This window comes from Habropoda laboriosa, unplaced genomic scaffold (genome assembly GCF_001263275.1).
Source record: "Habropoda laboriosa isolate 0110345459 unplaced genomic scaffold, ASM126327v1 scaffold40, whole genome shotgun sequence".
NCBI lineage: Eukaryota > Metazoa > Arthropoda > Insecta > Hymenoptera > Apidae > Habropoda > Habropoda laboriosa.
In genome coordinates this window covers 887124-912126 of record NW_017100231.1, presented here as the reverse complement: position 1 = coordinate 912126, position 25003 = coordinate 887124, and the positions used below count along the sequence as shown (strand labels likewise).

General features: G+C 40.0%; 1 protein-coding gene across 1 annotated transcript in view; it reads right to left on the bottom strand.

Moving 5' to 3' along the window:
* Nucleotides 1-1222: 1222 nt before the first annotated feature.
* Nucleotides 1223-25003, bottom strand: part of LOC108571471 (neurogenic protein mastermind-like) — a 110687-nt gene continuing 86906 nt past the window's right edge. Inside the window, exon 2 of the mRNA XM_017933527.1 lies at nt 1223-1324. Within this exon, the coding sequence (XP_017789016.1) occupies nt 1223-1324 (102 nt within the window). The remainder of the gene's footprint in view (nt 1325-25003) is intronic.

Sequence of the window (25003 nt, the reverse complement as noted above, 5' to 3'; positions counted from 1 at the left end):
TAGCCTCTCAAAAATATATTTTCCATTTAAAACGATGTTGAAAATAATTCATTTGATAATTTTATTACTTGGTACGTTTTAAGATAAGCGAAGAATTAATTAGAATAAAGTGACAAAGAAAGGCAAGAAAACTCTGTTCTTCATACTTCATGGTCTAAACGTGAAGAATTGATTTTGTCTGTAGTAAATGGAATTACAGTCACTTCTGAGAGTATTGTACTAATTGCAACATTATTAATAGTTATTTTACCAAAAAGCACAAGAATTTAAAAACTGGACCAAACTACAGACGACTAACGCTCATTAACTACTAAATAAATAAAAAAAGAATGCATCGGAATACTTCTTAATACAAACAGGATTGTCTATCGAAGACTTGATTTCATTATTGATTAAAAAAAAATTCTGTTTCACTCCTATACCAACAGTGAACACAAAACATACCTCTGTTCACCTCAAAACACGCTTCCAACAATTATCAAAATCCTCCAGTAACTTACCCAATCTAGAACAAGTTAGAAAACATCCAACTGTTATATACAGGTTACAGGAACGTGAAACGTCATACAATTTTTCGTAGTTTTCCACGAAAAAAAAGGGAAACTCCTAACGCAGTACGTGCAGGTGTTTTTGTTACACCGTAGACGTGGCAGGGATTGCGTGTACGCGTGACGAGGACCCGAAGAGCAGCTACGCAACGGTGACACGAGGCACAAGAGAGCCGCCGCGGTGCGCGCCGGAGATCAAAAGCTGCGTGCAATGGCACACGCCTCTCACTATTGCGAAAGTTGCTCGGCGCACGAGCAATTCCCAGATATATGAAACGCTCTGTCGAAGCAGATGATTTACCGTGTAGAAACGCATCGTCCTCCTATTCCTTTCCTCCTCCCCCCTCCTCCCTCACTCTTGTGCTCGATGCACCGCGCTCCGATGCTCGTGACAGTTTAATTGGCCCATTCAATTTATTACGATAAACGGCGAAAATTAGCCTTCCTTAACGGTTTACAATAACACACTTCGTGTGTTTCCTATGATATTGCCTGTTAGGTGTACATATTGTTCGATGTAATTAGAGAATTAGATTTAATGGTAAGAGATATACTGTAATTATTGATAATTTGTTGGAGACTAGTTGTTCCTTCGAAAGTACATAGTGCCGATTCGAAGATTCGATATTTCGACAGATTCTCCTGTTCAGCGGTATTGTAACTTTGATTGGACGTCAACGATACGTTGTGATAGTTAAGTTGACATTATTACTTAGGTTAGGTTTACTCACGAATCTGCGTTGGTATATTTTTTGGTTACTGCGTAATGTACTCACCTGGAACAGAAAAGAAATTCAATTAGATCTGTGTATTTGGCAAACGTTATTTATTAAGGTACGGTGGTAGAGGTACGGTTGTTATATAATTTGCGAACTCGCCAACTGAACAAGATTCGATATTCCGTTCCTTTCGTAGAAACAATCTGAGTGGAGAACAAAAAAAGAACCGGTAGAAATACTTCATCATCCAATAATAACTAGAAAATTAGCCTGTTTACTCGTTTAACTTCACCAATGTCATGCTTCAACAATAATACTAGCTCGAGTTGGAACTATTCCTAGAAAACAAACTCATCAGGGTCCCGTTAATTCGACGCCACATTCACCTAACCTAATGTAACAGAATCCTGTTCTCGATATAACAGAAATCTGTGCCACTAAATTTTTTCTATAATTCATATATTTTCACGTGTTTCACATTTCGTACTTCCTCGTAACTTGATAAACCGTGAAACGGGAATGATAAAAATAACCCACGCTTAAAAGTCGAAACGAAAAAGAAATCCACCGTGTAAACTGTTGCAGAAACCACGACGAAGGAACAATTCTCACGCATGCGCAATTGGTCCGCACGCAGACCGTACTGCGTATCTACGTAACGGTACGAAGGACAGAAAGGAGTGCTTCGATCTTGATTTCAGTTCGTCCAGTTGCGATCGCGACTCGGCAGACGGTATTGTTCGCCACGCAGGCAGACTTCTCATTTCCATGAGTTTCGTCAGCTTCCTCGTTCGCCTCTGCCCGCTTGCCTACCATCGATTAAACGATTACATTACTGAACCGACCGGCACGAAACGAAAAAGTAGCTGCTGCTCTCGCGTTGCCAAACGCAATCCTAACCTATTCGTGTCTCTCTTTCTTCGACTCGTGCGCCACGGATCGCGTGGATCGATTACACTAAGACGATAAGTCGATTAGAGAACACACTTCGTACGGTAATACAGACTGGGATTACATTACCCCGGAATCGAGGGAGAAAAGAAACGTGTTTCGAGCATTTGAACAGCCTTCTCGTCGTGAGTAACCGAGAAACGAATGGACCGAACCGTCCTTCGTAGGTTAGGTTAGGTTCTATCGATCAATCGCGAAGATACGATTTTCTCGGCTTGATGGAGTCGCTAGGCGGACTCGAGACGATCCTGTTCACTAGTTTGTCGAGAGAGAAAGTTTTCCAGAGAAGAACTGAGCTTCTCCTTGCTCGAGACCGTCTCGATTTATGGCGTGAAATCGCTTGTTTCCCTGTCGCGTTTCTGTGCACACTGTTTAAGAATTTCGTAAGGTTGAAAAGGTTGTTGATGGGTGTGACAGTGAGATGTGTGTGATTTAATGGCTCGACATTGACATTTAGAGTGGAAAGGAAATGAAGAGCTGGTCGAGTGGATTGCTTGGTAGGTGGATTGTTTTAACCGGTTTCGTTTAATGGACAATTTTTATCTGAATCATTAAATTCTGCATTTTTATTGAATTATTAAATGTTATCGATAATATACGATGTTTTTAAGTGACTAATTATTTCGTAAGTATTATTTGCGATCCATATAATTTAGCTGTAATTGTTAGATTTATAAGCTACATAAATATAACAAAAATTAAATCTAAAGCCTTCCTAAGAAGTATCTGTTTCTTTTGCGTGCAATAATTTAGCTGTAATTGTTAGATTTATAAGCTACATAAATATAACAAAAATTAAATCTAAAGCTTTCCTAAGAAGTATCTGTTTCTTTTGCGTGCGTTCCAAGAAATCCGTTTGGCTTTACTACATCTGTTTAGTTTTAGACCTAAGTGTTTATGATACGTGACAAAAGGCCCTTCGGTCCCAAGCGGGGTCGCAGGCAATTTTTCGGGCGTTGCATTGGAACGTTCTCAGTCCGCATACAGTGCTCTTGCTAGCAACTTAGAATAGCGAACCTTCCTTCTGTATAATAAAGATTATAGTTTAAAATGAGAAATATTTAATTATTTCGTAATTCATAAAACCCGTAATCCAATAGTAATATGTACATGACGTAAAGGTTACTTTATACGTGTTACATACGATTGAATTGCTCAAGTACAAAACAAATTCTATAAATATCAATACGATTCCAATTTACACGATGCAAAACATCAACATGACGTTTCATACGTATAACCTCAAAATCTTCGAAGTATCTTCACTATCTTCAAAATATTTTCACCTTGTAAAATCTTACACCCGTTCAAGTCAACGTAGTCATCAAACGAAACAAACACCTACGAATACATCAAACACAATTACATCCAAATAAATCCGATACAAATCAGAATCTCCGAAACCTGCAATCTATCCCTTTAGTATTCCGCACATAATTACTTCATTAAACAATCAACCATCACCTCACTCCCCAGCCATCTAAACCACAATCATCGTCTCAGTAACCTTATCAATTAGCCCCCCCTCGATCGTTTCCATGCCATTGGCCAGCACGGTGCCGGTAAAAGCTAACCCCCTTTCATTTTCCCAAAAACGAGGGGACAAAGGGTTTGGGGCTTCGTTATCGCGTGGAAGGAAAGGCGGCAGCGGCGGTTAACAGAGAGAGAGTCCGAGAAAATCGCTGGCGCAGAGAAAGAGCTGCACGAAGGTGACCGAGGAGAGCTCGCTCGAATTCCGTCGGTTTTCGCGCTCGTTGGCTCGCTCGCTCGCTCGTGCGCGCGCGTGCTCGCCAGCCAGTTCCATCGCGTTCACAGCCTCTATATAGGCGCGTGCCATCGCTCTGACACAGAATCGCGCAGCCAGTTTCCAGGCGACCCGGAGATGCAGAGGCTTGCTCTGGCTGGCTGGCTGGCTGCGTTTCTAGCGTCTATCGATCCTATCGGCGAGGCTTCGGCGACGGCCACGCCGAATACATTTTCACGCTGGCTGGCTGCTAGCGAAAATGTCCGTACACACGGCGCAAAATCGACGCCGCGTTTCTAGAGCCTTCGAGATTACGGGTTCAACGAACCGCCGCCGCTGTTTTAACCCCTTGCCTTATAATCACGCGTTACACTCGTCGCGCAGATTATGGTCAACATGTGGTAAAAGTAAATTATAATCAATTTATATTTTAGCTGAAACTCTGGTATATCATATTCTGTTTTGTTTTTATTTAAGGTTATATTAGTCGAGGCTATCATAGATTGGAATTAAAAAATTGTAAGATAGAGGTTAATGTATTGCAAAGTAATTGAGATGTATTTTATGTTACAGCATTTGTAACGAGGACTAGTTTACTTTTTTATGTTGTTGTTCTAGGCAATTTTGTTCAATGATAGATTTTATGCTATTAATTTTAGAAAAGTTTCTGGACAGGTATAAATCGGCAAGTGCGAAGATGAGATAAGTGTTCCTGTTACTGATGATGATATGGGAAAACGTATTAGGGGCAGGTTGAGTAGGTTATGTGAGATATGTTCCACTTAGGATTATGATTTAAGATGTTTCAAGAATATCAATGTGTCTTTAGATAGATCCGCCTGTTTTGATCAGGGTAAGAACACAAAAGTGCCAAATCCAAATTTTCAATTCTTTTGCAAAAAAACATTCTTTTATAAAAAAAATTCAAGAATTGCATATCATTGTGGTAATATACTAAAACTAAAATATTAATACCGAAACTAAAAATATCGTATAATATACAAAGTAAAATCCACAATACTACAGATTTTCAAAATAATGTTATATATAAAATTTTTCATATATTTACGAATCGATCGCAAAATCCAAATGATCTATATTAAGGATCCACAGTACTCTGCCTCACTCCTCTTAATTCAAACCAAAAAATTCCATTCTTTCCTCCAAAATCATAAAATAATATTCTACATAACTTTTTCATACGTTTACGAATCGATCGCAAAATCCAAATGATCTATATTAAGGATCCACAGTACTCTGCCTGACACCTCTCAATTGAAACCAAAAAAATCCGTTCTTCCCTCGAAAATCATAAGCTATTTCTGGAATCGTGAGTATCCGGCGAACGAATGGCCGATTGTTGTCCGTTTGAAGACATAATTCGATTGGCGATCGGGGATGGTGCGCGGGGCGCGTGTAAGAAACATCCGTGGCATTCGGTGGTATGCGGGCAAGAATGCCGGCGCGATGGGATACAATCGTGATCTAGAATGCGGAAGCGCTGAATTACATACTGGCAACCAATTAATTAACGGGCTAAGTACGTCAATCGAAATTCTCTGCTTAATCGATGCCGGCTGCAGCGACGCCCGCGCCGTCGGTTGTCCCTGTTTCGAGCGTCAGGAACGAGATGAAAGTTTTCTAGCGCGACGAACAGGCGACGTGACCGCGTCATCTTCCGCGTTCGATAAGCGAGTCCTCGTTGGACCGCAGATAAGTGCATGCGTACTCGTTGAGAATGATTTGTTTGGAATCTTGAGAGGGAATTGAAAGTGTCTGAAGGAAGCGATTAATTTTGAATTTGAAATTGAAACTTTTTGGTAATTTTCTTCGTTTAAGAATACTAGATTGAGAGATTATTATGAATTAAGATTTAAATAAACAAAATTTTGTTTAAAATTTTGCAGGAATATTGAAAGTTACAGAAGCAAGTGATTAACTTTGAATTTGAAACTTTTTTGCAATTTTATTTAATTAAGAATGCTAGATGCAAAATAGAGTACCGAGATTATTATGACTCAAGATTCAATTCTGAGAGTCTGCTTTTCATTGTGAATGATTTATTTCAAATTTTGCAAAAATATTGAAAGTCACAGATGGAAGTGATTAATTTTGAATTAGAAATTTTTTAGTAATTTTACTTCTACAAGAGTAATTCAGACGATCATAAATCAAGATTTAAATAAACAAACTTTTAACGCGTAATTTTTCACGTGACGTCCAATTTTTCCAACCGCATAATATTACAATTTTCCTCATAACACACGAACGTAACAATCGCATTACGGAAGCGTTTATAATAAAACATATTTACTTCTTTTTTCCTCTTCACAGTGCACTCTGTATTTCAGTTTACAAGCACCAACGTTATGTCGTTACACGTATACGCGGTATAATAAAACCTGGCTCTTTTCGTGGTTCTATTTTTCAAACAAATAATTGGGTGTACTAATGAAAGATAAACCGAATGTAACGTGGTGGAATATAAGGGAACGTAAACCTGGTAAAATAGACCCAACTTTTGCATCGTGTTATTGCATTTTTAATTATTTCTCATTCTTCAAAAGGACTCATCCTTATCAACACTTTTTTTAAATTTCTAAAATCTATTTATTTAAAATCACCTTTAAATTTAGATAGGTAAATTCAGAATGGTAAGATCCATTTAGATCTAAGATCTCAGAACGCAAGAAATCTAACAAAATCACACGATTACTATCGCTAATCATCTACCTTCACCTCTCACTCTCGTTCATTTTTTCTTGCAATATTCACCGCACCAAATTTTCCTCTTTTTCCATTTACTCACTAACACCGTAATTGTGTCGGCGATTACGAAAGTGGCCTAAGTCACATATTTTCCGTTTCGAGATATTTCATGTTAAAAAATATGTTTCCATCGTGTAGTCAAATATTTCACAAAATACTTGCTCTAATAGTATAAATTTTCCCTGTGAAAAAATCGACGTAATACAAAATAAGCGATAAATTCGATTATTTCAGATTTTTTACTTAGACCACTTTCATAATTACCAGCACAATTAATCCCATCGATAACCTCGAAATCTCCATTTCTCCAAACTCATCAAAATCCCCCGAAACTCTCAAAACACCAAAAAAAAAAAGAACATCCGAAAGTAAGTTGCGCTACGCTCCGAAGAAATCGGCGCGGGAACTTCGGAGTGAAGAAAGAAAATCGCGGACGAGGGAGCGTCCTCAAAAACGGCTGGCGGTCGCCGGATGGCCTGTTGTCGTATTATTTCGTGCGAGCGGGAAATTACCATGACAAAGCCGAAATTGGCTGCGCCGAAGCGAGCAGCCCTTAAGCAGCAGCGCGCCAGTGAAACACACAGGTCCCCGATCTCGTGTGCGCGTGCGCTCGCACTCGTTCGCTCGCCGTTGTGTTGTGTAGCGACCGTCCGCCGCCTAATTGCAGGTGACGGCCGCTGCAAATCCGCCCTTTGGATCGGTCCGTGTGTACCTTCTCTCTCTCTCTCTCTCTCTCCTGCTCACTTTGCGCGCTCTCTCTCTGGAACTCTCGCTCTATCCGCTAAATCGAGCCTTCGAACCGAGAATTGCTACGTTGTTGCTGGGTATACGATCCACCTATTACCGCTCCGTTACAAACAGCCTTCCCGTCGCGTACACGTTGTGTTAGAGAGGCGAAAGAAGTAATGGCGACGCTTCTGTACCGTGCTTCGTGCATACGTGCGGTGTGATTGTTTGATGTAAGCGAACGAGGGCTTTTGAGAGATTTTTGCGTGGTTGTTTTTGGAAGACGGAAGTGTAGGTTGGTAGTTTTGTAGATGATACAGGAGGGAAGTAAGGAGGAAACGATTGAGAATGGAGGATTACATAGTAGAGTAGCGGTGTTCAGTTGTTGCCCGTGCGGGCAGCTATTGGGCATCCACGGGCATAAACTAGTTGGCGGGCAATTATTAAGAAGAGCTTATACTTCTACCACAAGCGTTTTTTCTACATTTCGCTTTAATCCTTTCGCTGCGGCAGATTATCGACAAAATCTTTCGTTTAAAAATTTCTGAAAATTTCAAATTCATCATTTTTAAATTTCTATCGTTGAATGAAGGTGAGAGTACTCAAAGGATTGAATTTTAAGCAAATTTTTAAGGATTGAATTAAGGCGAAAGTGTACCAAAAGTCACGAACAGCACAGTGCGAGAAAATTTTCAAAGCGCCAATAGCAGTGAAAGGGTTAATATACGCGTGACATCGCTAGCCCGCGACTTTGCCCTCAGCTTTGCCCGCGGGCACCGGCGGGCGCCCTTGCTCGCCTGAAGCCCTGCTGACTACTTAAGAGTCCCAACTCTACCAGGAAATCTGACTAAAGAACACCGAACCAAGCTTGTCCCTAACACCCTAGTTATCGATGCAACATAACGCTCAAATATTTCAAAAAAGGAGAAGAAAAAGGAATTGTGATATTGTACTATATTAACCGTTTCGTCGCTAATACGACGCATATGTCCCACCTGAATATTCAAGCTAAAATTGAACTGAATTTAGTAGCCACTACGGTAGATAGGTAACAGATTTATTAAAAAATAATTTGGCCAGGGAAAGGTTAAAGAAGCATGTGAGGAACTCTAGAATCTTTAGAACAGTGTTTCTCAAAATGGTTGCCGCGAGATAAGATCTTATTAAAATTAGGGTGATTCTTATAAAATTGTATAAAGATTCCATAATCTAGGCACTTGTTTATGGCTCGGCCTGCGCCTCGCGACGAGGGGCACGGACCGGGCGCGGGTACCCCTCGGTTCGGACAACTCTCGGCTGTTTTGTTAATCGGTCGCCTCGGACACAGTCCGTTTTCGTGTGTCGCCAGCGTTGGTACGGGAAAGGGTTTGAAAATAAACAGTTTCGAAACCATTTCTCTTGTCCGTCACTTTAGACTACCTCCTACAATAACAAAATAAGTTTGAGAACCACTGTTTCAAAATCTTCCTCGTTCTCTGCGTTTTTGATTCTCATTCCTTCCATCGCCTCGCAAGATCAAGATCTTACGAAAAATCGGCACAGAACGTTGAAAACAATGTAACATAAAACCTAAATTTGTCAATTCTGTTTCGTGTGACAAACGGAATTGCAGCGAAGAAAACTGTAATTTTTCGAAACTTTTCGGTGCTTAAACGAAAAAACTATAGAATGCAGCTGTAGCCGAGGTTAGGTTATGTCATGCGACAAACTGATTACGACAGTTCCGCGGCGCAACGACGCTCAGTGGAGGGATTTAATCGACCCTCGCGCGGCAACTGTTGCAGCGACTTCTTTGAATCTTCACGGACCGAGAGAGTCATTTCTGCCCTGGTTTATGAAAATCGACGCGGCGTGGGAGGTTTCGATGCCTTACGTGCAGGAAACCATTTTTAAATTACGTATAGAAATACTCTCGTACCATCGTAACTACAGAAGACAATTAGATGGCCTGTTTTTACGTGTCACACCTTGTATAATATACCTAAACACGTCAAAAAGAAAAAGAAAATTACTTGTTCCTAACGATCAATATCTATCTAACGTGATTAAAATTAACCCTTTGAGGACGGAGGACTACTTTGGGAACATACAACTATTAGGTCACTATTTCAATCTTTTTTTCAATATAAATCATTTCAAAATTGTTTTTTTAAAATATAGATATACCAGTTTATGGCAAAGTTAATTATTTTTATTGCTGAACACTACAATTACCAGCCGGGTCAAACCGTCCCATTACCGACCTTCCAAAAGTGGATTTTTATGTAAGTGAAACATGATTGAAAAGTCAGATTCATATCGTCACAAATAGAAGCATGCACGCAGAAAATAAATTCGAAAACTTACAAATATTTACCAGTATCGAGCATTCACATTTTTTCGAAAATTGCTAATGGTCATTTTGACTCGGTCGGTAATTCTAGTGTTAAAAATAGCGAGTTACTGATTGTGTTTACAGTGTTCCGTGAAAGCATACATGAGTCCGTAGTCCTGAAATGGTTAAGAAGATGGTGAATGGGCGTGGTTCTCCGCCAATTTATATACTGTAATCATTTTAAGAACAACGAAAAGAAAAAATTGATCAACTTCGACGTACAAAAATTAGCTCAATCTGAAAGATGCTCGTCGACACTGTGTATAGTAAATGATCATTTTGAAACAACGAAAAGGAGAAAATTAATGAACTTGGACGCAAGAAAATTTATCGAAATTATCAATGTTACGAAGTGTTGAAAAACGAAAATTACGCACGTTGCGATAATTTGAGTCTGAAATACGCTCATCGACACTGTGCACAGTGAATGGTAATTTGGAAAAGCTCGTTAATTAGACGAATTATCTTTGCGAACAAAGCACGGAAGGGAAGGGAAAAATAAGTTCCCGGAGAGGTTCGACGTTCCGGACGGTTCTAATTCGACGCGAGGTTTCGCCTCGGCGTAATTTGCTCTCGACTTTCACGGAGATCAGCGAAGAAAGTGCATCGAAGAAATGGGAGCGCAAAAGGCGTCGCCTGAGAGGATCTAAGTGCCAAGTTTCTCGAATAATCGAGAACCTTTCGAGGCTGCTCTCTCGCTGTTGATTCATTCCGGCGCGCGTGGGACGGTGTTTAAACATTAACCAACGACGAAAAAAAGAGAAAAAAATTTCAGCATCCTTTTTCGTGATAAAAATAACAATTTTATCATTGCGCTGTATCTCGGAAGGAAATACAGAATTTTATCACGCTCTAGGACATATGGACAAGGATAACAGTGGGAATTTGATCGAAGTGAAATTAGAACGAAGTACAATCACCGTGTAATACGTGAAAATTGACACGGGTTAAAATTTGCAACGGTACTCGTTTTAAACCGATGTTCATTATGTCTGAGCAAGCATCGATTACGTTTGATACGGAGCACACCAGATGAATGAATATTAATTGCAACAAATACGGATAAACAATTGGATTATGTGACCTCGGTTCTCAGTAATCGCGTTAGTTAAAAGGAACGCGTGTAAGAGTTGTGAATTTATCGCCTGGTAAACCGTCTCGCTTTTGTATTATTTAACCCTTTCCTGACCAGTTACGTTCCAGATATGTTCCATTTGTGTACTCGAATAAAAATTGGTCTCAACTTAGTATCCATTATAAACGCGATGATCGATGAATAAATAAGAAATTCTTTAAAAGAATAATTTGGGCACGAAGGGGTTAGCCCCTTGACGTATGACAACGAGTCGGACTCGTGGCAGAGATTCCGGTCAAGATGTGAGAGAAATAGTTGTATTTGTAAGAAAAATTCATTTTAATCCTTAATTTAGTTTTAACTCGGAAGGCTGAGAATTACTAAATGTGATTGATCTGCGATAGATTAGCCTTTGTTGCCGGACACAGGACTGAAACGGCAAATGGCTGACGCTTAGATGCATAGTCAGAAAAGAAATCATAGTTTAAGGGGCTAAGATTGCAAATTTTTCAGATTTCCACGAGTTCTTTTAACCATCTTTCATCGTGAATAAAATAAGATACTGAGTGTTCAGTAAAACCACGAAATGTCTTTTTCTATAATTCAAATTTTTTCTGACTTCAAAGTTTTAGTAATTACAATAACTCGGTTACAGTACGACGTCCAAACACTCAAAGTGTTAAGCTTCATTCGTCACAATTTCCACAATCAAAAATGTCCCCAAATTCCACCTCATCCTCGATCGCATCCCCAAAACCCCTCGTTTCGATCGCAAAATCCTCCGCTTCCGGTCGCACAGCGCCTCGTCCAGCGCCTCCGCGTAAAATCGAAACGCGGAATAGAAACGGCGTCGAACGAAAGAAAAACGAAAAACGAGAAACATGGTCGGGAAAAACGTGGCAGCGGAGGCACAGCTGACGTGGGCCAGAAACAAATCGCGGTAATGAAAATTGAACGGCGAATTACACCGAATCGCCGGGACAAACAGCGGTGCGGAGGAGCTTCGTAACAATTCGCCGGTGAAATTGGGCACGTTTTCTTCCCTTTCTTTTTTTCCCCTCTCTCTCTTCCTACGCTTTTTCGCAGACGCGAATACCACCTCCATTCTTCTCTGCAAGCTTCACCCCGTCGAAACTGTCCTCTTCTCTTTTTTCTCTCTCCATCCCTCCATCCCCTTTCGGACGTCGGTTTCTCCCTCCGCGCCGGTAAAACGTACAGTAACGCTGGTCGATGCTCCTTTTTTTCTCTCCTTTCGTTCCCTCGCAAACGAGCCGGGGAGAGCGCAAGCTCGCGGATCTGCGTGGGCCACACGTTTACCACCGCCGAGGAAACACACCGCCCGGTTGGAAATTGTTAACACTTTGCCGAAGTTCCTCTGGCCGACTAGCGCGATGCGCGTTCTCAACTGTTGCCTGCTGTATCCTGTACGCGCGATATGCTTTATGCGAACGATGCGTGTGCCACCGGCCTTGTCTTCGCCCTTTGCCGCCGCCGGCTTCTCGGAATGGTAATTGGAATTCTGAGAGATTTCCACGGTTACTGTGCGCTGTAATGTATGACAGCAGAGTGACGGGGTAGGATGTGCTGTGTCACGATAAAAATGATAGAATAATGCGGGGATTAGATGGATTGCGGGGAGAGGGTTTTCTGGTTAGGAGGAATTCTTTGGTTTTGTTTGGAACGAGGAGGTAATTTGATGTATTTGTGCTTGTGGGTATTGGGTCAGCTTGTGAGGAATGCTGTGGAAGCTCGGTTTCTATGCGAAATAATAGGATTTAGTTAAACACACATTCTGTACCGGAGCATATTAGGCTAATTTTTCGTTCGGCGCAAACAATTCTTCGTTTCTTATCTTGGGATTTTTGTGATTAGAAATTAAACGTTTTTCGATATTTATTATGTCAAATTTTATATTTTTCATTTTGTTTGGTGTACCTTGAAAAGGTAGGCGAGTGTTTGTATGCGTTCCTCTTTGTGACAGAATGTGATGATCGATGATAGGATTGTTCGCAAGGTCTATTTATAATTTTCCAGGCAATTTTTTAATCCCTTTTCACAAAAATTCTCATCTTTCGAATTAAACAGCTGATCCAACGCGAACCTTGAGTGACCCTTATTTTTGAAATTTCTGCCACTTGAAGAGTCTTTTAACTCTCTGAGAACGCTAGACTCAAATATGCGTTCATAATTTTTATGCAATAAAAATGGCTCGAGTGACCGTGAATTCAAGCACTATATTCCATGAAAATGTAATTTCCATATAACTTAATTTAAAAAAAAAAAGACTGAAATACTAAGCTAAGTATGTGTGATACAAGTAACCAGTACTTCAACTTGACACTTAGTTAACGAACGAAACAGGTCATAATCCAATATTCAAACGAATATAATTTGGAAGTGACTTGGTGTAAAAATAATTATTACACTAAGGTTGCTTAACAGAAATATAAATTTATTTAAATCAGATAACGTGTTGCGTCGACTAACGATTATCGTCATAAAATTCATTAGTCAAATTCGACCGCCAGACCGGGGTACCAAATTCACATCGGCCCGCAATAAACCTCCTCGAGCGAACGCATTGACAAAACCTCTCCTCTCCATAACCGATGCTCTTTTCCGTCAGGGCGACGGCACCATCAAACTTCGCATCGTTCGATCATACCATATTTCTCATCAACAGTTGCAAATTCAGTCGAGACAATAAAATTCTCTAAATTCTCTCGTCTTAATTGGAACCACCGAAAGAGATCAATTTCTCAATTGGGCAGCAAACCTGTACCGTCACCTAGAGTGTAAGCGGGATTTACCACCTCGCGAAATTCTTCGAAAGAACTGCGGTCCACGGGAAGCTGCATAACGTTTAAACTATTTTTAATGTATAGGCGACACGATGCATGTAGGAAGAACGTCCACGACAAAAAGCCTCGTGCCTTTTTCGGGGCTCCCTTAACCCCTTGCCGTACTTTGACGAGTCTGACTCGTGATGAAAATTTTGGACCAAACATGACTCGTGGAATCAAATTCGGGCCAGTAAAATTCGGGTTAGTAAAAAGATCATGTAGTATGTGTTTTGAATTCGTCTCGACGTCCGCAAAAAATATGTGTTCCTACTTATAAAACCCAAGGTGACAACAAACTGTTTTCGAAATTTTTTTTACTGATATCTATTGTACACTTCATACCCTGCAACTCTTGCTGTAAACTTTTTTTTGTCAGATGGCTGCGAGTGGGTGGCGTTAGAGGTAACAGCCTGTATACTGACAGCGTTCGGCAATTAAAACCTGGGACACCCTGTATATATACAAAAGGGAAAAGGAATTAAATTAGTGTTTACAGCAAATAAACGTATAGCTACTTTACAGGTAGCCGCAAGATGTTACTTTTTCCCGTTCCGCGAGCATTGCTTTCCCGACCTTCTCGTATTATGAGCGCTCTCGCGCATCACGGTGGCCCGTTTAGCGAGCGCCACCACCTACCGGTTGGGCCCGGATTTCGTCTGGCAAAATGGTACGGCAAGGGGTTAAATAGCCCCTTTTTCCCTGGGAAAGTCCCAGGAAGTGTGGGCGCGGGCCTACATTGCCAAGGCGATACTCTTGTCCTCGAGGACGAAGAAACCTTCTCTCGATTCTTCGCCTCGAGGGCCAAGAGTCGCCAGGCCTAGGTACGTAGGCCCCCCGTGGCGGTCGCCACAATAATAAACGTGTTATTAATTTCCACTTCAATTGTTCCATCCCTTCTATTATCATTCTTTCAAATCTAATCATTCAATTCAATCGATACCTTTCACGCGACGCAAATCTACCAAATGAACTTCTACAGACTGCAAATTGAACCTAGAGAAAGTAGATAAAAAAAAAAGAATCACGATCTAAATTGACAAACAACACAAAAGTTCCTTTCACGCGGATGCGTCGAAAAACTGACGAGGACGTCTGCATCACAGCTAAGTGTCCATCAACGTATCCGCGTGATCCTCTGCATTCGAGGTCTGCCGAACACGAGATATCTCTCGCTAGGTGGACGCAACGCGTTCACGTCACCGAAAGAGAGAGAAAAAAAGAGGGACGGTATCTTCCGCGCGTAACCGAAAGCTCGAAAAATTCGGAACGATGTTACGAGGCCGCGTAATGGATCGACCGCGGCCCCAAAACACGCTCGACATCAATCTTCCGCGATTTTTTCGCGACACTCCGCATTGTTCCGCCAGCGAAGACCGCTGAAAGCTTGGAGAACCGGCGAGGATTTTTCGATGCTCTCCCCGGTTCGCGCGATAACTCGTTTCTTAGGCTGCACGAATCACTGGGTTCGTATTAATTGTTTCGATATGGTGCGTTGGTTAGGATTAATTGAGATAGCCTTAGCTAAGTGTGAACGAACGAAATTTCTTAGATTTTCTACTTCGTTCTGCTACGATTTTCGGGTCAAAAATGACCCGAACACGAGAAATTCGTGTTTTTAATTTCGCGATGCAACGAGAGGACCAAGGAAATGTAGAAAGGTGTTCTTGTATCTTTTATAATATAGATAGAAATGATTGTGCCGTCTCGAAAAGTCTCACATTGCATCTTTACTAAATAAAAAATATTCTAATTATTTTCTGTGGATTAACTTGTCTCTCATCTTTACCATCACTCGGTTTTACAGAACTCGACCACGATTGACTTTTGTCCGTTGATAATGCCTGATAAGTTTAAGTTGGGTCAAAAGTGACCCAAAGACCTGAAGTGTGACAATTTTTATCACCAACCTTTAGTACAAGTTTCAATACTAATCATGAATAACAGTTTCCTTACATTTTCTCGACAACCACGGAAGATCTTAACACACTGTTCACCGGCAATTTTACGCAGAAGCTATCTCATGTCACCGGCTATTATTTCGTAATTGAATGTGCAAGTGAAACAATCTAAATAAACTTCAATAAACTCTATTTATACATAATGAATTGAAATGAAACTTTGGACATATGTATCTTTTATATAACTTTTAATATAAAAGAAAAGCAAAAAGTGAAAGCAAATTCTTAAATCGAAAAACTACCGTAGGCGAAAATATATACAATAGAAATACATGTTGACAAATTCCAAGGGTTGGGCGGCAGGTACACCCATCGAGGACTAAACAAGTAGAATTGTGATGAAAACCTAAATACCAAGAAAAGTATTTTCTTTAGAATAAAGCGGACACGACTAAGCACGATGAACAAAGCTTTTGCAATATTCTATACTGGCCTGCGTTTCAAAAATTGAAACAGCTAATGCAAGTGCAAACACGAGTTAACTCGTGATCGGTCAACAATGTGTTAAAGAAACAAGACCACGCTGGGTAAAAGAAGACCCGAATACCCGGTGTGTAACAATCTTCGTTACCAACTTTTAGTACAAGTTCCAATACAATATCGAGAGAATGAATGTCGGGTCAAAAAAGACCCGAATACCGCAGCAGAGACCCGTCACAAAAACAACCTTGGCTAAAAACAGCAATTACTTAAAAACGTACAATCCCAATAGCAATCAGGCTGCAACCTACCTTTCGCATCTCGAATCTCGAGAACGTCACAAAGGCATCGTGTCTCGAAGAAACCAGTACCATCCCGCGAGAATTCTCGCGATGGACGTCAGTCGGAGGCCTGGAATCGTTACAGTGGATCCTGCTGTTCGCCTGTGCACCGTTCGCCATCGCTAACGAGAGCTTCTAACGATGCAATTAAGGCGATGCATCGGCAGGTGAACCCGATGGAACGCATCGTTCGGCTGACCCCTGACCCCTCCGGTTCCTTTTAACCCGCGTTTCGGCGACGACTTACGCGCCTCTCTCATATAATCCCGTTTACGACGAGCTAGATTTCCGGGATGTTGATAATGAGGCGGCTGCACGCTGAATATGTATGCGCCGTGTATTTATCGACGGCGTGCAAAATGTTTGTAAATTACGATCGTTAAGGGCACCGCATTCTCCTTCCCTTCCCGTCATTTTTTTTTTTTGCTCGTTTTATGTCGCTCGGATGTCTCGATGTTTGAATTTCGCGGTTCTCCGTGAGGTAATTTTAATTCTAGTCTCTTTCGTTTTCTTTACACTTCCAGTGTGTGAAATATATATATATTTTTTTTTTTGGCTCAGGATTGTTTTATCGTAATGTATAAGAGGGAATTAATTTTTAATTTTTAATTTGGGAGGAGTACTCTTGGATATTTGTGAATGAACATTTGCGCAAAATTAATTGCAAAATTTACAATTTAAGGTCGTTTAGATATTACCGTAGTGTAATATGTTACTCGACTCGTTTCAACAATTTCGTATCATTATGAAGTTTCGATTAATACACCAATGATCCTCACGTGTCTCAAGAATTCCGTCAAAGAATACCTGCATTACAAATTACGCTACCAAATTCACTCTTGCCTCTCTCATTTCGAATTCTGCCAAGGAATACATTACAAACTTCTCAAAATCTTCCCAATTTTCCAGAAGTATAATACGACACACACATCTTCAACTTCTGCTTTTTTAAATTTCAAATTTCACCTTCGATAATTCGAGGAATAACGAGCATTATCCCATATATGAGCATAACAGCATTATTCCAGTTTGAGTGAATTATCGAAGGTAAAATTTGAAATTTAGAAAAAGCAAAAATTGAAGATGTTTATGTAATATTATACTTCTGATTAGGTTTCAAGACAGAAGAAAATTGGGAAGATTTTGAGAAGTCAGAAAATACGAAATACTGCAATCTCGTTTGCATATTTCAACCCGGAAACAGCACCGTGTGCGCGTAAGGCCATAGTGTAAGGACAAGTTGAAAGTGTCATCTAGTTGTTTCGTGTATGCTTTTCGAGTCGATTCGGTGGTTGTTGGTCTTGAACGGTGACCTTTAAAGAGCGGCGAGTATTAAGGAGAGTTTTAATGGTTCCGCGATAGTCGGTGTCCTCTTGGACTCCCACTCGAGGCTATTAAAGACAGATTGACATTTCAGAAGGTGTCGTTCTTCCCGTTCGAACTCGATACAATTCGGTGGCAGTCACAACGTAATAACTTTCGAACTCTGACTTTGTCTAGTGAATATTAATGATCGTTCCAGTCTAAACGAACCTGTGAAGATTATGCTTCTTTTCCTTTATAGCTATAGAGACTTGTAATCGTTCTTCGTTTAAATACGTAACACGAAGGTATTTCTTCTCGTTTTCACTTCAGCTTGTCGTCGTAAGGAGAGAAGAAATTAAAGAAAGACTGAAAGATCGTTCGTGGATCACTTGCTTTTAGGTATTGCTATCAAGTATCTTACATAAATGATCTGGAAGAATGAGCGTCCAATAGGTGTATGTAAAAAAAAAAAAAAAAAAAAAAAAAAAAAAAAAAAAAAAAAAAAAAAAAAAAAAAAAAAAAAAAAAAAAAAAAAAAAAAAAAAAAAAAAAAAAAAAAAAAAAAAAAAAAAAAAAAAAAAAAAAAAAAAAAAACAATAAAGTATCCTTTCTAACGTTCCGCTTTCTATACGTCAATCAATCAAACTTTCCTAGATCTTTCGTACCGAATATCTCGCAATTTATGCATACACACATAACCGAGGATACAAAGTGTACGGAGCTTTCTAGGTTCCGCAATTCACCGTAGACCTACAAAATCCTGAGGAATTTGCGGTGTAGACAAGAAATCTGGGGATCTTTCGGAAAATTCTTGGGAATTAGGTGCTTCGTTGATACTTTTCTTTTTTAAAGCATCTTTCTTCATTTTACTCTCTATTTCAGGAGTGAAAATACGCTGTTAGGACATTTTCTGTAAGTTTCTTCAGGCCAATTCAGAATGTAGTGCTCTATTTCACGAATCAAAACACTATGTTCATTGTAATTTTTTTTAGACTATTTTCTAATATAATACTTAGAATATAGTACTCTATTTCTTCTTCAGGCCAATTCAGAATGTGGTGCTCTATTTCACGAATCAAAACACTATCGCGATATTCTCCCTAAATTTCCTTAAAATACATTCAAAATATAATACTATGGAATCCGAGAACAATATTAAAGAAGATTCCTGCCCTTAACCCTTTAGTCTCGACGAAAATTTCACCGTCTCCTTCCCCTAACTCGACAATTATAAACGTAACTCGTCACGAAAAATGTACGATTACTTTTTCCCCCAGAAAACGAAACGTTACATTTTATTATTTTCTCATTCGCATAATTTATTTGCAAAATTTCTCACATTCCACATTTGACAATTTCAAGAAAATAAGAATTGCCAGAACGAATGCTAATGTCAGCACAGCTAGCGTTCCAAGTGTACAAGGTTAATATTCCCAACAGTAACTTCACTTTTTGTAACGTCACCGGTCAACGACACAAATGACCAGTGTTCCAACGCAATTCGCTTAAATCTGCTTACACGTTTCTCGAAGTGTACCGCTCTAATACACACACTCGTCGTGATTCACGTCAAAGTTACGTCGAAAAGACGGTCATCCGAAGTAGCCAGGACGGGTCATGAGCGTTTCCACGAGAGAGCAGACGTCCGACACGGCTTGTTCACCGAGTAATTGCCACGGGGACGACGGTAAAGTCCGTGAAAGCGGCCTGGTAAGTAATGAATCGACGCTAATGCGCGTCGCTCGCAATAATTTCTCTATATTAATATCGTCACCGACGTCGTCGGCTCGTTGCACCTGCATTATCAGATTACACGTGCAGCTGCCGTCGACCATGGATCGCGTCGCCATACTTTGCGAGCAGTTTAAGCGCAACGCACCGTGCCTTCCGCTAAATTATGCCTAAGACGACGACTGGAAACCTTCGATTTCGTATTATTGCGGTGTTCAAACGAGGTTTGATGTTCGTTTGCAGGTGAGGATCTGTGTTATTCAACGGTAGATCGTGGGTTAAACGCTTGGTTCAGGTGTATGATGATGAAAATTGTTGTAATTTTGTGACTGAGCGAATTGGATGGTTTATAGCGATTAGGTTGTGGATTTGGTAGATTGTCATAGTTAGATTTATAGTGTGACTTGCGAGGGAAATTGTAAGTTTATTTGACGAATTTTGAGAGGTATTTGGGTACCCTTCGAGGTCTTCCTGGTTTTTGTCTTCAATTTTTTGAATATTAGTTAATTAATTTGAGAGGTAGATTTACAAGTTTACTCTGAGTGAAATATTCTCATAAGTTGGGAGGAAAGTTTCGATATGTTTGTTTGTATACAACACTTCTTGAGAGAAGAGGAGCAGATCTAATCGTTGGTCTAAGAATTGGACTTAAATTGCTTGAGATTCTTGACACACATATCTCCTTTCATTCTTATATTTATACCTTTCCGAGCATTTAATTTCCCTCTTAATTCCTCTTTTCTTACAAATATAATTCATACAAAGCAACAAAGATTGTAAAAACCGAAGAAAAATTCTGAGCGAACCAACCGAGAATCGAACCCACGACCTCCGGATTAGCAAGCCGAGACTTAGCGCACTACGCCAACAACTCCCTCTTTATTTTTTCTCAGATATTTCCCTTTTCAGCATGGAGGCCCCGATACTACAAGATTATCTCCAAAAGGCGGAGACCTAATTTCATCCAACATTTCTCACTAATCTTGAATTACAAGATCCACAATCCCTAATTAACACCAATTCACGTAACAATCTTCTCAAGCATCTTTAAGTATCAACATTCTCCATGACAAGACCGAATTGCCACGATACTAAATCCATTCAATTCTCTAATATACGATACAACAACCTGGAAGATTAGAAGTGTAGCAGCATTCGTGCATCTGAACTAGCAGTAAGAAAATGGTAGAATTTATTCCGGCAAAAGGACGATCAACAGCGAGGCTCGCAACGGGAAAATGCAACGGCGCGAACCTTTTTGGGTCACGGAAGCTGCAGCGAGAAATTCGCGCTTACAAAGTGCGGCGGCCAACTGAAAAACCGTGGGCGGTACCATAAAATATCCAACGGATGGTGCATCGTGCCCATCTCTCTCTCTCTGGTTCTCCGACTGGTGACGGGACCAGCGGAGGACCGCATTATGAAAATGCATCCGTCAAGCCTGATATTTCATGAATGATACTTGCGCGACCTCGCGCGAGATTCTGCGACTTACGAGCTACCATAAACCCACCATCGGCTACTTGTTCTTCCAGGTGGGTATTTTTCTGGATATGTTCGATCAGAGACAGTTTCTTCCTACCGATTCTCTCTTACACTTTGAAACGAAATTATTTTTATCACTTGAAATTTTAGTTCATTTGGTAAGTAGCATATTTTCTTTGGCATTTTGTGGAGAGTCAATTTTATACTCTTCGAGTATACGTGTACTTGCACAGTTTGTTGGAAGTTCGAGATCACCGAGCATCGCAAAGCTAGGAAAGAATTTCACAGATATAAGGTAGCAATTTTAAAAAAGTTTGAAGGAATTTTTTGCTACTCTATTTTGAGATCGGGTTCTGCAATGTTAAGTCTAAATTTATGGGCAGCTTTTATCGGTGTAACTTTACAAGTGGTATCAAAGTTTTATATTTACTGTGTTCAGAGGGTTGAAGTTTAGCGGTTCTTATACGCATATGAAAAATAAACCGATTTGATTGAAATATTCTATTAAATATTATTTTCAAGATCACATCGCGAAATAAGATAGATGAGATACTTCCAGTCTTCAACTTAAGGTACACCTAATTTCTCTACCACTGTACCTATAATAACACATTTTCTTGCAAGCTTTACATTACATATTCAGAACGCACCTAAAAATTTCAAAATAAATAATTTTTTATTTAACACCATACCTATAATACACATTCCCTTCCGATTATGCAAATTTCCTTGCAAACATTATATTACACATTCGAAAAGCACCTAAAAATTTCAAAATATTCGCCCAAAAAACAGGATCTCCTACGTAGAATTAAGAAAGCTTGCCATAATCGCAGAAACACAGAAGTGGTCGATACACGAGTGCCCAATGTTTCAGCCGAAAAAGCGACATTTTCACGCGGTAACTCGCGTAAGGACCAATCTAGCAGCTCTTAATCAGCGCCACGGGGCAAGATTTAACGGAGGCGAATCCTCGCTGACACGTTCTCGGATAAATGTCGAAGGAAGGAAAGCAGCGTGGCGGAGTATTTCCAAATCCCCTGACGTCCCCCAGCCGAGTATCGACAGGAGAGCGATGCCGATGATAGGACCTGGCCGTGGATGTAGCGCGAATTTCGTGACCCGGATAGCGGCCAAGCAAAAATGGGAGAAGCTTTTCCCGTGGCGAAACCGCTCGTTTTAACATAAAATTTCTTCCTCCCCTCTCTAGCACGTTTGAAAATTTTGTACATTCAAGAACGCGTTCGTTCAATTCAGCGGTGATTATGAAAGTGATCATGGTGTGTTTTTTGGGTTTCTGGAGTTTGGTTCTATTTTTTAAGTGTCTACTACTGAAGTTTTTTTCTTATTTTTGCAGACTTTATCAGAATTAACGTGGAACTGAGCAACTCTTTCTGTTTCTCATTTTCTTCTCCGAATTTGGATCTATTTTTTATAGAACTGAAGTTCTTTTCTTATCCTTTTGGGGCACTTCTAGCCTGTGCTAATATTCGAACAATTCTGGAATCGAGCAACTTTTCTATTCTCCTTATTTCCCGAATTTGACTCTATTTTTTATATGACTAAATTTCTTTTCCGATCTCTTTAGGCTTTTTTTCCAATCTACAGTGATTCCCGTTACTTTGTAATTGGGTAATTTTTCTAATTGACTCTATTTTTTATTTTACTAAATTTCTTTCCTGATCTCCTCAGGTTTTCTCTAATCTGCACCGATATTCCGTGTAATTTTGGAATTGGGCAATTTCTTCATTCTCCTTATTCCCAAAATTAGGTTCCACTTGTTACAACACACAAATATTTCCTCCAATTCTTTTAATTTCCAAATCGCCTCGTTAAAGCTTGCGGAGGATTAATTGAAAATTACCAGAGCACGTATCGCATGGCAAGGTTTATCTAGCGAAACACCGACATAAATCATCGAGAGATCGCAAAGTGAAAACGTTAGGTATAATTTATAATTAAGGAAGCGATCTAGAACGATTCTAAGCAGAAGTAAATCATTTCGATATCGCCTTAGGGCGTTCTTTCCTGTTACGTTAGTCACCAACCTCTTAGTCATAAATTCACCGATCCGTTCGTATACATAGATATCCCTTAAAGCGACATCGAGGAGCTTCGTCTTAGCTAATATTCCGCGGTCGACAGGCTCGTTTGCCCTCGATTCTCTCTCCGTTCGCGCGCGTCGATCGTGATAGAACTTCGCAACTTCGCGTCGATCGGCGATAATGACCACCGAAGTAGGAAAACGAGCGCGTAGGAAAAGTTCGAGGTCGGACGATTTGCATGTCGATCGGTTTTGTTCTCGCGGCGTTCTTCGATCGTTCATGTTTTTACATAGAAAGTGATGTTTTAATTTCGCAACGGTGGGTACTTTGGGAAACGATCGAAATTCAGCATTAACGTGGAAACTTTTACCTGTCCTTTTTCTTCACTGTTTCTTCCTTTCGAGAATGTCACGTTGTTTCTGACCTATTGTGACTTTACAGTGACCGAAAAAAGTATTCATACACCCTGAAAAATGGAATAACTTTTTTAAAATTCGGCCAAACGACTTGAGTTTTTTTTCACAAGTATACTAGATGATGCGTAGAAAAATTTTTGAAAAAATTGCAATTTGTGAAAATCGCGAAGAAAATTGTAAATGTCACATTCGACAACTGTTTTATCCGAGCCCGTAATGAAAATTTAAAAAATACGTTTTGTAGATTTGTGCCAATTATACGCATGCTGAAAATTTCATCGAAATCGGTTAATGTTACTGCGAGCTAGAAATCGTTAAAGATCGTGAAAATCGCACTATTTCAATTGTAATAAATCTGAAGATACCTACATCTTTCGATGCCTGTCGCTTCTTTCTCCATCTACCGATTTCGATGAAACTTTCAGCATGCGTACAATTGACATAAATCTACAAAACGTATGTTTGAAATTTTCGTTACAAGCTCGGGTAAAGAAGTTGTAAACAGCGACCTTTACAAAAAAAAATTTATACACGTCATCTAGTATACTAATCCTTCTAACTTCTCAAAAATACTCAAGTCGTTTGATCCAATTTAGAAAAAGTTATACTGTTTTAAAGAGTGTCCGAATATTAGTAAGAGTCACTGTATATCTTTTTCAAACACAATTACAAAAATATCTTTCGAATACATCGATTTGCCACTTTATCTGCTGGAAACTAGAAAGCACAAATCATCTATAGTCTATCCATAAATTGATAGCTTAAATATCTCTTCTAAACATAGTCACAAAATTATCTGTCCATTACATCGATTTACCATTTTATCTCTTTGAAACGGAAGACCACCTTATATACGTACGTAAAGGACTAAGCAAGCGTAGTCTATTTTTCACCTAAACATAGCTGAAAAAATATCTTTCAATTGTTACACATCAATTTACCATTTCATCTATTCGAAACTAAAAACCACCCTGTATAGAGGCCTAAACAACCTAAATATACAATATCTCCTTGAAACGCAATTACAAAATTATCTTCCGACTACACCAATTTGCCACTTTACCTGCTCGAAACTAAAAATGAGCCAGTATAAAGGCGCAAAACACCTGCAGCCTCTATTCATCGTTTAAGCATGTCTCTCGCAAAATGATCCGTCGATTATCCCAATTTGCCACTTTATCCGCTGGAAACTAAGGATCACCCTGTATATAGGCATTCGAGCAGAAACACAATTTCACCGCAGAAAGTCCACCAAGGACAGAATTACCGTTCGGACCATATTCGCATCCGCCATCGCGCGTCCGAACGATCATCCTTAAAAGCAGGCAGAATCGCCGCGCCGGCATAGCGGCCGGCGTTGCGTGCGACCGAGCGACGTTCCACCGTTGCTCCACAATGGCCAGGATATTACGACAAAATGGGCAAGTCGAGGTTTCTTTCTCAAGCGCCTTTCCACCGTGTCGCCAGTTGCAAACGAGGTCAATGTTTACCGCGACGAACATCCGAGAGTGGAGGCGCGGTTTAAACAGCTACGTGTACACGCGTTGCTACTCC